The following is a 16,315-nucleotide window of genomic DNA, read 5'->3' as shown; positions in this document are numbered from 1 at the left end:
GCGGCACGACCATTACGCCATCTTGCGCCTCTAATGGTATGGCTACACCAAACACAAATTTGCATCGAGATTACATACAAAGTCAATGCAAAGATGCGTTTAGACGCAGATTCACCCCGGACGGCTCGTTGGACATGTTTTATGTGGCGCGTTCGAAGCGTCGATGCGTTTGGGGTGTTTGGGCGTCAGACGCCTCTACACTCGAGTTGAAAATATTGAACTGTGGACTCTAATTCGCGTGAGGCTGTGCCGAGGCAGCCAATCAGCGATGACATTCCCCCATGACATCATTGATTTGATGACGTTGGAGGGGAACCACTACCAGCTCCGACTCCAAACCTGCCGAAGATGGAGGAGAAAATAATCTGTGTGGTTTGTCATTACCTAGAGTTATACGATATGACATGAGTACTGTCCAGAGACCGGAAAAAAAGGAGCAGGCTTGGGTGAAAGTTGCTGAGGAGACAGGTTTTAAAGGTAAGTTCTGTAAATATTTGTTTCCTGCTGGATTTGCCTACATGGGTCATCACTGATAACCTAACCTTAACCCTAACCCCTGATAGAGAGGGGGGGCAGGGGCAGAGCCAGGGAAAAGATGGAAGTTCTCTACGGTCCTTTCTTTCCTAGACCCCTTCATTATCCCCAGGGAGACCTCCGGGAACATGGGTCGTTGGCGTTGGGGGTAGGAGGTTCGGGGGATTGAGGATGAGGTCTCAGGGAACAGCCAAGCAGGGCTGGTGGATTACCTGGGAGAGGCAGCAGGCAGCACAAAATAGTCCAGCGTCCAGACTCAGGCATTCACGCGGCGTGTTACAGGCGTGACGTGTGTTTAAATTTGCGTGTTCAGGTTTGGTTTGGCCGTGGTATGAGGGAGACTAATGGAGCACAGATTCACAGACACCCCCTACACATCCCTGGACTCTCCTGTGTTGTGTTTAGCTGTACTCCTTCTCCCCTGAGCAGTTCAACGATGGCTGAAGACCAGCGGCTGAATAACCAGGTTTGAAATCACATGCACATGGTTGTCTCTGTCCACTATGTTGCCCTGTGATCGACTGGTGACCAGTACCGCCTCTCGCCCAGTGACTGTTGGAATAGGCTCCCGCACCCCCAAAAGGGATAGCCAGTATAGAAATGAATGAGACCACATACACGCCCCTTTCGTCAGAGCATAACATCCGGTGTAATATAACCACCAAATACATGGATTTATTTACATGTTTTGTAGTAGGCCTCTGTTGAAAAGATCATCTCACATTGCTTCGAAACGTATCGGGACCAACAAATAACTGGGTCACAATTATTCACGACGGTTAACTTGTCAACTACTGTTATTTCTGCCAAGATAAAAAGCTCAGCCAGTTATCAAATCCAAGGGTTCCCATCCTTTTCCCAGTCAGTACTGTGAATGTTTCCATGGTGTGTGCAATAAAAACACTTTAATGTTTGCGTGCTATGAGTTATGGCAGAATGTTTGGTTTCTGCTTTGCAAACTTTTGAAATTTAAAAATTCTTGAAAATTTCTTTTTTCTTTTTTTTTTTTCAATTTTTCAAAATATTTTTGCAAATATTTGAAATTTCTGTAAATGTATTTAAAACATGAAACTAAGACATCACATGTTTAATTTCATAAATTTAAAAACTTCTTGTTTAGTTATTCACTAGATTTTAACTGAAGTGTATATAATTTTACACACTGTAGTCTTTATTTTGAAGGTAAAGTAGATTTTGTGGCTCCGGAATGACTTGAATCCAGGTGAGCTGAGGCTAAATGGCTCCTATGAAAGTAAAGGTTTCCTGTCTCAGCTGAAGATCAGAAGACATTTTATAACCGATTCATGCAGAAATCCAGGCCCTTCCACAAGGGATTCACATATTTTTTTATTTTTGCAGCCGTAGGTGATGCAAACCCAGGAACACAAACTCAAAAACATATGCTTGATGTGACAATGGTCCTGCTCAGCTGGCAGACTTCAAACCCTGTCAGGCTCTGAATGTTAAAGCTGCAGCTACAACAGTCCTGTTTCATTACACCTAGAATGTTGTAAAACATTCGCCATCGTCGTCACTGCAGCGTCTGGTGGAACGTTGCAATGTTTGATACCCTCTGCTGGTTGGGGGTGTCCATGCTTACCAACAGTTACAGTTCTCCTTCCTTCCTTCTTCATCAAATTGAATCTTGCAGGATGAGATTTTTCTCAACTTGTGCACAATTCTGGTCGTAATTAAAAATCCAACAAGATGCAGTTGTTCTTTAACCAAACTTCAGGAATATGGCTTTGATTTAGAGGAAAGGTGTAAAACACAGCTGTATCAGTATTACTTCCTGTCATCACACTGCTTTTGGACCTGCACTGTGTTTATTTGCTGTTAACGCAGCAGTTTGGGCTCATTTGCATGTTTCTATTGATGCATTGCTTCAGACCTTGGCCTGTGTTTACCAGCATCATTTCTGGATTTGCAGCATGTTTCTCCTAATCGAGGTCATTCAAGCCCCTGCAGATCAGCTCCTTCTGAGTCTCTGTTGGAGCACGCTGCTCCATCAGGTGTGTGGTTGTGTCTGACTGCTCTGTCAGTCCTGACTGACGTGAGGTCGACTCAAGACTTTGATTAGCGTGGATCCAGGAGTTGTTGAGATGTTCCAGTCTAGACTGAAGCTGTTTGCAGACTGGAGCGAGGAAGACTGGGAGCAAAGACAACAAAACAGAAGTGATGACAAGCGAGGAAGAGGAGGAAAACACAAACATTAATGGGCACCATAAAACGTATGCTGCATGAAGAAATGATATTAGCATTGCAAATGTTGTCCTCTCCCCTGCCCTCCTCCCCCCTGTCTCTGTGGACGAGTGGATCTTCCTGAAAACGTATATTTAAATCACGTCAGACGTCGGTAGTTTAAGCCGTGACGGCTAGAACAAGTCTCCGCTGGTTGACCTTGGCAGTTTGCATACGGAGATGTACGACTCTCCAGGGAAATGAGCGACTCTGCAGGTTGAAGAAAACACTTTGGCTCAGCTGATTTATTCATGAGGCGCGAACGTACGGGCACACGTTCAAGTCTTTACATCTCTATGCATGAGACGAGCACATGACGGCGACAGCGAAACAGCATTTAGGACACCCTGGCGAACACGAACTCTCCATTAAAACCACATGCAAATAAAGGTGAACACAGTTACTGTGAGCACATGTGGCTGACGTGCTGTCATGTTGATGTTTTCTCAGAGCGGCGGCAGAGTGACGGCAGCAGAGCACGGACAGCATTAATATTCATGAAGGCAGGGTCTGTTGACGATCACATATGTAATAAAAGTGCATGTTTCCTGCCTTTCACGGAGAGCTGAGGAATGAAGGGTGATGGAAATGGCAGGGACAGAACTACACTGATCGTCAGGAAAAGACAATCCTCCAGAGATGCAGCGATTTGGAACAACACTGAAAACTAAACGGAGAATGAGAGGAACAAACTGCACGTGAGGGCTCTGAGGCTCAGGTGAGACGTGCCATAAACACTGTGAGCGTGGTCCTGAGCGCGATGTTAAAGGTAAACTCACTGCCAGGTCTCCAATGTCCCTGGGCCCTAAGACACTGGGTCAATGACAAACTCTGCAACAGATTATAAACAACACGCAATGTTATAAGAGGGTTTTAGGTTAAATGTGGGGTCATTTATGATTCAAGGAGGCAATGAAAATGTTTACACGTCACTGAAAGTGTGGTTGCAACATATCCCACAAAAAAAGCACTAAATCGTAATCTTGACACAACGTTAAAGGTTCAGAAGAAGAAGTTATCAACATTTGTCTAAACAGAAACTGTAGAAATGAGATTCATCATTACAGCTAAACCAAGACTAAGCATGGGAAGATTGATTATTTTTGAGGGAGAAAATAACAAAAAGGGAGGACAAAAGGGAGAACTTTGCTTTTTGTGTGAACACAAACTAACTGCAGTTAAATGATTCCATATTTTGTGCAGGAAACACAAACTGTACCATCCAATCATACGAGAGAAACTTTTAAATCAGGCTTGTCTTAAAAGAGTCTGATTTAGTTTCTCTAAACCTGCTCACAAACTTCACATTATCAGTTTAAAAACACTTCTCTCAGGTTGAGTTTTACCACCTCAACTGCTTGTGATCAGGGGAATGTGGTTTCCACACAGACCAAAGTGTTCTTAACATTTAAATGAGATCCAAATATCTTCAGGCCTCAACCATAGTGACTTTCCATCTGAAACAAACAGGGCCTGGGAGGTAATTTGGATTAAAATGACAAGACACAAATCTGTTTTTATTACTCTTTGGATTATAACTTTAAAAGAGTAGCAGTTTGGTTATACTTTGATTGAAATAAAAAATCTAAGATTGGAAAAAATGAATTTTTATGACATGTGTTGTGAAATGATTGTTTGGTTTTGACTTCTCCAAGTCCACAAAAATGTGGACAGGTTGGGCAAACTCCCATGCACCCTCGAAGACTCTGCTGAGGGTATAGAGCTGGTCTACAGTTCCACGGCCAGGAGAAAGACCACATTGCTCTTCCTGAATCTGAGGTTAAACTATCCTACGGACCCTCCTCTCCAGTACTGCTGAATAGACCTTACCAGGGAGGCTAAGGAGTGTGATCCCCCTGTAGTTGGAACACACTCTCCGGTCCCCCTTCTTAAAAAGAGGGACCACCACCCCGGTCTGCCAATCCAGAGGCACTGCCCCCGATGTCCACGCAATGTTGCAAAGTCGTGTCAGCCACGACAGACCCACAACATCCAGGGCCTTAAAGTGATACTCCAGGATGGAACAAGTTGGGTCCTATCACAAGGTTTAGGGCAGAAATTGCCCCTACAGCAGTGTTTTAGTGCAGCAGAAGCCCAGGGTGCTCGCACCAAACACCCCCTCCCTGCTCGTCTGCCGATATCAGATTTTTTCGGTGGGAGTCCGTTAATTTGTGTTTTTGGTCAAGTAAAATGGCCCCATCTAAGTGTAGAGGAAACCGGCAGACGAGCAGGGAGGGGGTGTGATAGGGTCCTTGTGATAGGACCCAACTTGTTCCATCCCGGAGTATCACTTTAAGGAACACTGGGCGGATCTCATCCACCCCCAGGGCCCTGCTACTGAGGAGCTTTTTAACCACCTCGGCGACCTCAACCCCAGAGATGAAAGAGCCCACCCCTACAATCCCAAGCCCTACTTCCTCCAAGGAAGGCGTGCCTGTGGGATTGAGGAGGTCTTCGAAGTATTCCTTCCACCAATCCACAACATCCCGAGTCAAGGTCAGCAGCGCACCGTCTCCACTGAGCACAGTGTTTTCAGTGCACTGCTTCCCCTCCTGAGATGCCGGATGGTGGTCCAGAACCTCTTCGAACCCTTGCGGAAGTCGCTCTCTATGGCCCCACCAAACTCCTCCCATGTCCGTGTTTTTGCCTCGGTAACCGCCGAAGCTGCATTCCGCTTGGCCTGTCGATACCTGTCTGCTGCCTCAGGAGTCCCACACGCCAAAAAGGCCCGATAGGACTCCTTCTTCAGCTGGACAGCATCCCTCACCACTGGTGTCCACCAGCGGGTTCAAGTATTGCCGCCCCGACAGGCACCAACCACCTTATGGCCACAGCTCCGATCGACCGCCTCAACAATGGAGGCACGGAACAAAGCCCATTCGGACCCAATGTCCCCTACCTCCCCTGGAACACAGTTGAAGCTCTCCCGGAGGTGGGAGTTAAAGCTCTTTCTGACAGGAGACTCTGCCAGACGTTCCCAGCAGACCCTCACGATACGTTTGGGTCTACCAGGTCTGACCGGCATCTTCCCCCACCATCGGAGCCAACTCACCACCAGGTGGTGATCGATTGACAGCTCTGCCCCTCTCTTTACCCAAGTGTCCAGGACATGCGGCCGCAATTCTGATCCACTGTGTTCCCTCCTCACTTCATGGTTACAAAACACCAGCACAACAAAAATTACTGTGTTGTAAAATAATGGTAAACTACTGTCAGCAGGGTTTTCAGTATTTCACTGTTATCTTACAGGTACATTTTTTTACGGTGATTAATTTAAATTTAACAGGATTTTACAGTTGAAATTTCCTTGAAAATCAATCATGTAGAGTGTAGTTTCAGTTACTGATTTGGTTGGAACTGCAGTTTATTTTAACATGGAGTTCTATGGTGACTGGCTCGCTGCTGGAGATGGACTCTAGTGGACACTCAGAGAACTGCAGTTTTCATCTTGGCTTTGTATCTGAACCCAGCAGGGTCATGGTTTTATGAAACAGACAAACACACCAGCCCAGCAGCTTGTGTGTTTGTCTCAAAACAATTTTTTTCATTGTTGTTTTTCTCATTGATTTTAAAGAGTGTGTTTTCTTGTTTACATTTCCCACACATGGGTGGATGCTCCTGTGCACATTCGTTTGGGGGTCTGGGGGCATGTTTTGTATCTCTCCCTCTCCCTTCATTAGTGTCAGTTACATCTGAGTGTTGCTCCTGCATTGCGTGGGAGGACATTTCTGCTCCTCTTTCCTTCTTCCTCTTTGCATTCATGTTTTGTTTCTTGCATTGCTCAAACTGGCCTCTCAAACAGCAGCACCCCTCCCCTGTGTCCTTATTACAACACTCCAGCTCTTCCTCCGTGTTATGTGTCTCTTTCTGGCTCTTCTGTTCTGTCTTCCTGTTGCTCTCCTGTTAGTCAGCTCCTGTTGTGTGTTTGCATGTCTCAGTTATGCGCTTGAGCGTATTTATTTGTTGTGTGTGTGTGTGTGTGTGTGTGTGTGTGTGTGTGTGTGTGTGTGTGTGTGTGTGTGTGTGTGTGTGTGTGTGAGAATGTGTGTGCGTGCAGAGGGAGCAGATTCTTCCTCTGGTCTCATTTGTATTCAGCTCGTCTCAGTCCAGGTAGGTAATGACAAGCAGCAAAGGCCAGGATGTCACTGCTCTACTCAGCAACTGGCCGACATCCTGCACGCACACACACCCATGGAAACCAACGCACACACACACACACACTTATCTTGGCCCCCTGCAGAACCATTAGAACCCACTTAGACTGTACAGACATGTCTTCTCCTCCAGTTCATGTGTTTTACTTTCTTTTTCTACACACCCAAATATTCATGACAGTATGAAGAGGAAGAGGATGGCTGACCTCCAAAGCCTTACTCAACACATCAGTGTGTTAAGACAAAGGGAGGAGTGTGTGCTGCAGAATTAAAAAGTCTTAATGACAGAACCTTGAAAAGGCCTGTTCCTTATCCACTGTTTGAACACCAAGCTCCAACCATGCCGTGGTGAAGAGAAGACATCATGAGGCAGAGGTCAGGTGAGATCCTGTCTCCACTTGTGTTTGTAAATACTTTATTTACAAATTTGATCATTTCACCTGTGACTGCCCCACCATGAGGCCATGTGTTTTGGTCACTTGGGTGAAAAGACAGCAGAGCTGTCGATCTATCACCTCCTGGTGGTGAGCTAGCTGGAAGGTTGTGAGACAGACCAGGACAACCCAAACAGGTAGTGCAGGTGAACTGAGAACGTCTGATGGAGGCCCTGGTCCAGGGATGGCTGGGGCCTCGACTGTTAAGCAGCTGCTTGAGGATGTGTCTTGAAAGGGAATCGGTGCCTGTCCAGGTGGTAACTCTAAAACCTTGAGGCTTGGGTGACTCAGGGGTCTTGTGAAGCAGCTGACTGGTACCTGGCACCTAGAATGGGCTGCTTCAGTGGTCTAGGAAGCAAAAGCCCAGGTAAGGAAGGGGGTCTGGGAGGCTATGTGGAGGACTTTTGGTTGTCCTCAAGGAGTTTCTAGCAAATGATGAACTGTCAGGAAGGGGGAGCAGGTCTTGGCTCAGGCTGTCTTTATCACGGGTGAAGAACTGCTTAACCAGACTGGGGGTTTCCTCAGGTGATGGAAGGAACACCTCAACCTCCTAAAATCCAGATCCGCATATGTGGACATCACATTTCTTCCTCTCAGACCCATGAAACTTCTTCTTCTTTTTTTTTTTAATTTGACCTTAAGCCACAATTAGGGACACTGCTCATGTCATCTTTTGGTGATGTCACAACATGCACCCATTTCAGTGAAAATAACAGTGTATTTTTCAACAATAACACTTGAAAATAACAGTGAACTCATAACACAACTTACCAGACTTCCTGTACAAAGACCAAGTTTAGTTATTACACTTGTTAGGTCTTACTATTCCAGGGTTCCTGCGGATCCTTGAAAAGTCTTAAAAGGCATTGAATTCATAACTCTAAAAATAAGGCCTGAATTGGCATTAAAAAGTCTTAAATCCAAATTTCAAAAGTCTTAAAAAATTGAACACATTGGTAAGATTTATGTTAATTTGAAGTAAAAAAATATTTAGTCACATTTATAAATTTGTCTAAATTATTTCCTGATTTACTCTCATGGTAACATTGCGTAATCACAATAGCAGAACTAACAAAACGGTGATGTGGTTTCACCAGGAACTTTTAAAGCAGACACATGTCTTGGTTCTACCTAGGGTGCCTGGAGAGAGAAAAAAATGAGGAAAAATTGGCAAAAAAATCCAAAGTGGCTTAGGAAAATTGATTATGGCAGCAAAATTGAGAATTAAATTTGACATTAAATTTCAAAAACCATGTAAAAATTCCAAAAATGGTTTTGACAGTGGCTAAAAAGATGAATGGGGGCAAAATAGGCATAAAGTTGTAAAAATTGGGTTAAAAAAAGGTAAAAAGTGACGTTTTATGTAAAATAAACATTGGAGTAAAATTGCCGCTAACCCAGGTAATTCATGTGGTGGTTTTGTTTGTTAGTTCTGTTTGTTTCAATTGTGGTTTGTTGTCGACTTGTTTTTAAATTTGATTACCAGCGTCATTAAAAAAGTCTTAAAAAGTCTGAAATGTAACTTGCCTTGAGCTGTAGGAACCCTGTATTCTTAAATAGCAAGCAGAAATAAAAGATGCCAGCAGACCAGCAAAGGCCCAGGTCGCAGGAGGTTAAAGAACTCCTGAATCCAGATGGCTCCACCTCTAGGGGGTAGCACTTTCCGAAGAGCCAGGGGGAGCCCCGTGCACATTCTGAGCAGAGGTTGCTGATGTGCCATGGTGAGACAAGCTCTGACCTGAGACGCTTCAGGCCCCGTACTTTGGCCACATTTCCACCAAGTAGTCTGGTTCAGTTCAGTACGGTTTGGCACTGTTTGGTACAGTTAAGCCTGACCACGTTTGCGTTTCCACAGCAAACTGTGCCCTCTTGTGGTAGGCAGCGTGTAGGCTGGATGCCGAAAGCTGCAGCTGTTAAACAATAGCGTGATGCCATAGCAGCGCGACATGGTTTACCCCGCTAATAAATCCAACGAAGAAGAAAAAGGCAACACAGTAAATAAAGAGCACAGATGAAGACATGCAGCATTTCATCCTCTCTGTGATCGGCATGTGACTTTTTGATACTAAGAACAATCAAGCTTTGTTTCAGAGAAGTCTGTGTGCCGACAGGGGAAATACAGCTACCGTCGCACGGTAAGTAACGATTCTTTTGACCAATCAACGGTCTGCAGTGTTGTAGCTCCACCTTCCAAGAGCGCATCCGTTCAGTCTGGCACCCATAACAAAGGGTCCCAAAAAGTGGGACAGCTTGTCTCGGTTATATGGGGATCTATCCCGGGATAAGTCAGTGGAAACGCCACCAAATGCATGCCATACTGAGACAAACCGAACCGGTTTGCTTGGTGGAAATGCGGCTTTTGTTGGGTTGTCTTGCCCGAGATGCTCCTTCAGTTTGATGTGGAGGTCCCAGGACACTGCCTGTGAAGTGGCAGGGTGGGGGTTCCCACCTTCATGAAAGGAGACCAGAGAGTGAGTGGACCAGCTCTTTCCACTTGCATAGCTTCTGGGGGCGGAGTACTGGAGTTTGCTGACCACTGGGTCAGCAAACTCCAGTACTCCGCCCTCCGCACACGGGGTTGAATATGTGGATTGTCCTGGCTGTAGCCCACATGCTGGTTCAGGCTGGATTACAGTCAATCAGTCTTGATGAAATCTCCTGGATGTGTTGCTGTAAACTTTGCTGTAAACTTTGCTGTAAACTTTGCTGTAAACTTTGCTGTAAACTTTGTTGTAAACTATGCTGTAAACGTTGCTGTCAGACTGGGATCACTTTGATGGGAGTGCATGTGTGGGTTGTCCTGCCTGTAGTCCACGAACCAGCGTTCAGATTGGATTACAGTCAGAGAAATGTTCTCAACATTTTCTGTCTTCATCTTCTCATTGATGCAGAATCAGTTCTGGACTAAGACAGTCACATCCACAGGTAATTTCTGGATTCTTATTAGTTCTGCGTAAGATGAATTGTTTCTTTTTGCTTCTATTGTCTGAATTCCTGTTTCCTGTCCTCTCAAAATAAAGCATCTGTGGTGAGCATGGTTCCCTCTGTAATTCATTGTGGTGAATTTGAACTGCGCCTGTGTGTCTGTCTTTACTTCCTGAACACAGCACTTATGAAAGGGTGAGTTTGATTTATTGTTCTGGGTTGCACCATTTTTCTACAACACATCCACAGACTGTATTCATGTCAACACGGTCAACCCTAAATGACTCCATCATTCCTCCTCTTGTCTTACACTCTGTCAGCATGTTTGAAATACCTGGGACAGTTTTTAAGGTGTTTTCAGACAATACGAATGGAAGGAAAAGGTCAAAGTACCAGCCTTTGGTGGGGAAGCCCAGGACTTATGAAAAGAAGACACTAAAAAGAAATATTCACACATTTTAGAGAAAAGACAGAGGCTGAAACTAAACACCTACAGACTACTGGTTAGAGAACGACTCCCAGAGAGGATGTTCAAAGCTGAGGGTTGGAAAAAGATAAAGCACACCCTTTATTCAAATGATGCATGAGGCCATGTTCTGTGATCTCCGAACTGGGAAACAGAAACTTTCAGATCCTTCCTCTGGCTGTGAAAGCAGCGACCAGGCAGAGAGATGGTTCCTTCCCCTGGCTGTGTGACGACGGCACTCGGGCAGAAAGACGGTAAGATTCCTCTCAGATAGATTCAGAGGAGGGAGAAGTTGTTATATGACACCCTGCAGTACTTTGGGAAGCTGTGCTTGATTTCTTTGCATATGTGAGTGCCATGGGTTGTTACTGACATCTGGTGAAAATTTCACATTAGCAGCACCTTTAGAAATGTATTCATGGTAAAAATAGTGACACATCCAAAAGTTGTTTTACCCTCTGTATATGATTATGACATTAATGAGCCACACTGGTACATGGGGTCAAAGGTCAGACCTCCTGGAGCCTGTCGGGACATCAAATGTTATATTATTTAATTTGTATTCATTTCTGCATTTTGGTATTTTTGAATTCAAATAATATTTCATCTATTTGATGTTTCATCAATGACAGTTTATAATTTCAATTATGTTTTTTGTTTTTGATCACAACCTTTTAATTTTCTCTTTCTGGCTTTTTCCTTTTTATACACATTTTTTTAATGCCAAGGTTTCTTTTTTTTAGTTCCAGGTTATGTTTTTTAATACCAAATTTGACTTGCAGTGTCAAACATTATAGTCTACGTTTTGGCTCCATAGAACTTCCTGTTTTAACATCCAGTCCTCTGCTTTCGGTTTCACTCACAGTCTAAATGGCTTCACGCTCAGAGGAGGATCTCTGCTGTCCGGTCTGTCAGGAGGTCTTCAGAGACCCTGTTGTTCTGTCATGTAGCCACAGCTTCTGTAAAGTCTGTCTGCAGACCTGGTGGAGTAGGAAAAAAACACGAGAGTGTCCACTTTGTAAGACCTTATCAGTGAGTAACAACCCTCCAGTTAGTCTGGTCTTGAAGAACCTGTGTGAGTCCTTCTTACTGGAGAGAGGTCAGAGACCTTCAGAGGATCTCTGCAGTCTGCACTCTGAGAAACTCAAACTCTTCTGTCTGGACCATCAGCAGCCAGTGTGTCTCATCTGCAGAGATTCAGAGAAACACAGCCAGCACAGATTCAGACCCATAGATGAAGCTGCTGGACAACACAAGAAGAAGCTTCTGGAAAGTCTGGAGCCCTTAAAGGAGAAGTCAAAGGTTTTTAAACAAGCTCAGGTGACGTTTGATAAGACTCAAAAACACATTCAGGCCCAGGCCCGACACACAGAGGGGCAGATTAAGGAGCAGTTTAAGAAGCTTCATCAGTTTCTAGAAGAGGAAGAGGAGGCCAGGCTGTCTGCACTGAGGGAGGAAGAGGAGCAGAAGAGTCAGAGGATGAAGGAGCAAATGGAGGCTCTGAGCAGAGAGATAGCAGCTCTTTCAGACACAGTCAGAGACACAGAGGAGCAGCTGAGAGCTGGAGACGTCTCATTCCTGAAGAACTACAAGGCTGCAGTGGAAAGAGTCCAGCAGCGCCCCCTGCTGGAGGATCCACAGCTGCCCTCAGGAGCTCTGATAGAGCAGGCCAAACACCTGGGCAACCTGAGCTACAACATCTGGATCAGGATGAAGGACATGGTCTCCTACAGGCCTGTGATCCTGGACCCAAACACTGCTGGATCTAAACTCATCCTGTCTGAGGATCTGACCTCTGGGAGACCAGGAGAGGAGCAGCAGCTCCCTGATAATCCAGAGAGGGTCAATTATTCCCGCTCTGTCCTGGGCTCTGAGGGCTTTAACTCAGGGACTCACAGCTGGGATGTTGAGGTTGGAGACGGTACAGTCTGGTTACTGGGGGTGTCACCAGAGTCTGCTCAGGGGAAGGGACACAGAACATCTGGATTATGGGGAATACAGTTCTATGAAGGTAGATACTCAGCAGGCTCACCACCAGATCCATACACTCCTCTCTCAGGTCTGAACCGTCTCCAGAGGATCAGAGTGAAACTGGACTGGGACAGAGGAGAGCTGTCCTTCTCTGATCCTGATACCAACACACGCATACACACCTTCACACACACTTTCACTGGGAGGATGTTTCCATACTTTGGTTCTTGTAATAACCTGAAGATTTTACCCCAGGAGGTCTGGGTAACAGTAACCATCTAAATGTTATCATCATGTAAAACACTACGAACAGTTTGTCTCCAGATCTGTCAGCTGATGCTCATGTGTAGACTTATACTTTTTAAGGAGGGGTTCAGCCTGTGAGTGGGGCCACACAGAGTCTAACTGGATTGGTACATGCTTACAGTTACCTGAGAGACTCAGGTGAAGAACAGGATGTTTTCTTCCTTCTGCTCTGAATAAATCACAAAGTGAGCTGAGACTCCCAGAGGCTCTTTCTGTCTCTCTGGATGAAGTGGTGATGATGGCAGACACATCAGGTGGTTGATGATCTGATATACACATACACACTTTCACACACTCTTTGACTGAGGCCCCGTTTACACGACGCCGAAAACGGTCGATTCCGCAAACATTTCGTTGCGTTTTGGCCTTCCATTTAGACGAGACCACGTTGCGTTTTCAGTGAAAACGCAAACTTTTGAAAACGCTCCCCAGAGTGGAAAGATCTGAATCCGCTCCTCCATCCAGCTTCGTGTAAACACAGAGCAGAGCGTCTCAGGGTGAAACGCTAACGTCACCGCATGCGCACTCGCAGTTTCAGGTAAAGGCTCCGCGCTCAGCCACATTTCCAGTTGAACCAGTAAGTGGCGGTAATACGTGTTATGGTTGGATTGCCGACCGTCTCACACAACAAAACGGCAGAAAAAAGAAAGAACAGAAGAGGAGACTTCTCCTCCTGGAGTCGTATGAACGCGGATCGTTTTCACGCCGTCCTCATGTAAACGCGGGTGGCTTTTGAAAACGCAAAGGAAGAATCATTGCGGGAGTCTCCGTGTAAACGGGGCCTGAGAGGATGTTTCCATACTATAGTTGTGATCATAACCAGCAGATTGTGTGTGTGTATGTGTGTGTGTGTGTGTGTGTGTGTGTGTGTGTGTGTGTGTGTGTGTGTGAGAGAGAGAGACTCAACGGTAGGTGTCAAAGCCTAATCCCAGATTAGGGAGAGTTTTGTCTGCTGTCTGTAGATATTCTGCAGCAAACAGGAACCTGGGATTGTGAACACGTGATTCATACTTAAATGTAAATGTGAAAGTTCACTGTATTATGTGTGTATCACCGAGGAAGTGGTTGGTAGACACCTGCTGACGCCTGACTCACCACACTGATCTGAAAAAGGGAAATGTTTTACTGCATTCAGCTTGTTCTCTGTTGACTGTTAGATAAATGTATGACATCCTCTTTTCTGTACAACTGTATGTAGACCATTCTACCAATCTGTTCAACATGATGTCCCACAGTGAAAATCATATTTTAAAAACAATTAAGAGTTCAGACATTGCAAACATAAAAATATCATGTTGTGATCTATTTTATCGCATAAATTAATTGAGATAGCACCAAATAGAATATATTAAAAATCCTCTTTTTATATCACTTTCTATTAGGAGGTGGCTGTCCCAAACTCTAACTCCTAAATTTTAATTCATGAAAATAATATTTAAATAATTTTTGGCATTTTTTACTCTTATATTTTAATTATTTAGATTTCTTTTAAAGGTATTTGAAATATTTTGATTTTTTTTTTACTTTATTTTTTTTTTAATTAAAAGTCTCTGAATGAAAATTCCTGGTCCAAGTTTTCATGCCACCACTGAGACACAAAGGCCCGGTTTCACAAACAAGGCTTATATTAAGCCAAGGGTAGGCCTAAATCAGACTAGTAAAGCTGGGTCATTTAAGTTGCTTGCATGAGCGTAGCTTCCACTTGTTTTAGTTTGTCCCAGACAATGAAGTCCTGGAGAAAGCTTCAGTGACAACACCTGTCTCGATGTCCAGTGTCCGTGGATGTCTCTTCTGTATTCCTTTCAGTCTCCATCTGTAGCAGCTTCTTTTCTGTGTGGCTACTTCGGTTCATACAGGTATCCTTTTGGTTCCAAAGTGAATGAAACTTCTTTGTCGCTGTCATCGTCACTCATTTTGAATTTCCTACGCTGCCTCACAATCCTTAAAGTACAAACAAAAGAACTACGATTCTTGATCAAACTTACACGAGGCTACAACCAGCGCTCGAAGCATAGCTTGTTTACATTCCCTACAGCTGAAAGAAGGAGGGGGGACGGAGCGCACTAGCGCTGCGCGTAAGGACACATGAGTTAGTTAGGTCCGGATAAATGTTTATATTTCTGAAGACTTAATGCACTTAAAAAATATTTGATGTAGCGTACTCTTAAACTGTGGTATTACTTTTTGATTTTAGTTCTTGCAGGCAGAGAAAATAGCCTTTGAATTTGGTACCATCTGTCCCTGTTAGCGTCTATTTCCTCGTCACCATCGATTAAAGTTTGTGTCTTACTGAGGGAGAGGAGACAACTTTCTACTGTATCTAATGTCCTTAGTGGTCATATAGAGCTCATACAACCCCACTTCAAAAAAACTGAACTATCCCTTTGAGTTAAAATCTGTAATAGCTGATTTTGTTTCGAGACACACAAAACACATTGGTTTGCCTTTGAATCCGGTGAAGAGGGAATCTGTTTCCTATCTTGCCTGAAAGGCACCGTTTTCTTGGTCAAGTTTCCTTTTTAGCGTGGACATATTTACATGCCAAGGAGTGCCTTCTTGGTCTTTTGTCCCTGGAACTGATGGCACACATCTTCACAGATCCTAAGTACGGGTGGGGTTGCAGTGGGGGTTGTTGAGGGGCGCAGGTAGTCCTTTATTGTTGGGATGAGTGGGGTGTGTGAAAAAGTCTCTTTCAAATCTGATGTGAAACAGATTCAGCTCCTCAGGTAGTTGGGGGTTCTCTACAGGGTGGGGGGATGGTCTCATGTAGCTGATGGCCTCTTTAAGGTCCCTCCTGAGCAGGATCGTTGGCTGAGAATTGTCTTCTCAGCTTCTCAGGGCGCAGTCACGCTGGCCATCCAAACCGTGCCTTGCTTACAGCCCGATTGCCCCTCCACAATACCGTTCCCTGGCTGGAAAGTTCGGCCAGCGGTCACACTATCTCTATATAAACCAGACTTTAGCAGGTACCTCATACACGCATGGCCTGCCGACATCATCGTGCAGCATCTGTTTACATGAAGCGCAATCTAATCAGAGTCAGCACACTGAGACACAGAGAGTGCTGCTACAACTTTAGAGACTTTTATGGTAAGATGTTTTGGCCCAACACAGCTCTCTAACACCCCGCTTTGTTTACAACGATTGTCGAGAGATGCGCTTGCGGCAATCATATGTCATGGATTTGCCTGAGTAAACAGTCTCAAGAAAGAAGGAAATATGTTTGCACTTCTTGTGTTTCTTAAACACTATTAAGAGTTCATGTTCCCAAAAATCTTCTTGAT

General features: G+C 44.8%; 2 protein-coding genes and 1 pseudogene across 3 annotated transcripts in view; 2 read left to right on the top strand and 1 right to left on the bottom strand.

The window, feature by feature from the left end:
• The window catches only part of LOC141798883 (uncharacterized), a 17,853-nt pseudogene extending 16,875 nt beyond the window's left edge, over positions 1 to 978 (top strand).
• The window catches only part of grm7 (glutamate metabotropic receptor 7), a 378,422-nt gene that overhangs the window by 40,299 nt on the left and 321,808 nt on the right, over positions 1 to 16,315 (bottom strand). The gene's annotated exons all lie outside the window — the stretch shown is intronic.
• LOC141790231 (nuclear factor 7, brain-like) lies at positions 10,940 to 13,021 on the top strand. Its single transcript, XM_074670000.1, has 2 exons — positions 10,940 to 11,008; positions 11,620 to 13,021. Exon 2 carries the CDS (start codon positions 11,625 to 11,627, stop codon positions 13,005 to 13,007), a length of 1,383 nt encoding a protein of 460 aa, XP_074526101.1. The 5' UTR covers positions 10,940 to 11,008; positions 11,620 to 11,624; the 3' UTR covers positions 13,008 to 13,021.

Source organism: Halichoeres trimaculatus, unplaced genomic scaffold (genome assembly GCF_033239565.1).
Source record: "Halichoeres trimaculatus isolate MK-OKI-2021-1 unplaced genomic scaffold, fHalTri1.1 fHalTri1_scaffold_1, whole genome shotgun sequence".
Taxonomy (NCBI): domain Eukaryota; kingdom Metazoa; phylum Chordata; class Actinopteri; order Labriformes; family Labridae; genus Halichoeres; species Halichoeres trimaculatus.
The sequence above is the reverse complement of the archived record's forward strand: the minus strand, read 5'-3'. Positions and strand labels throughout refer to the sequence as shown.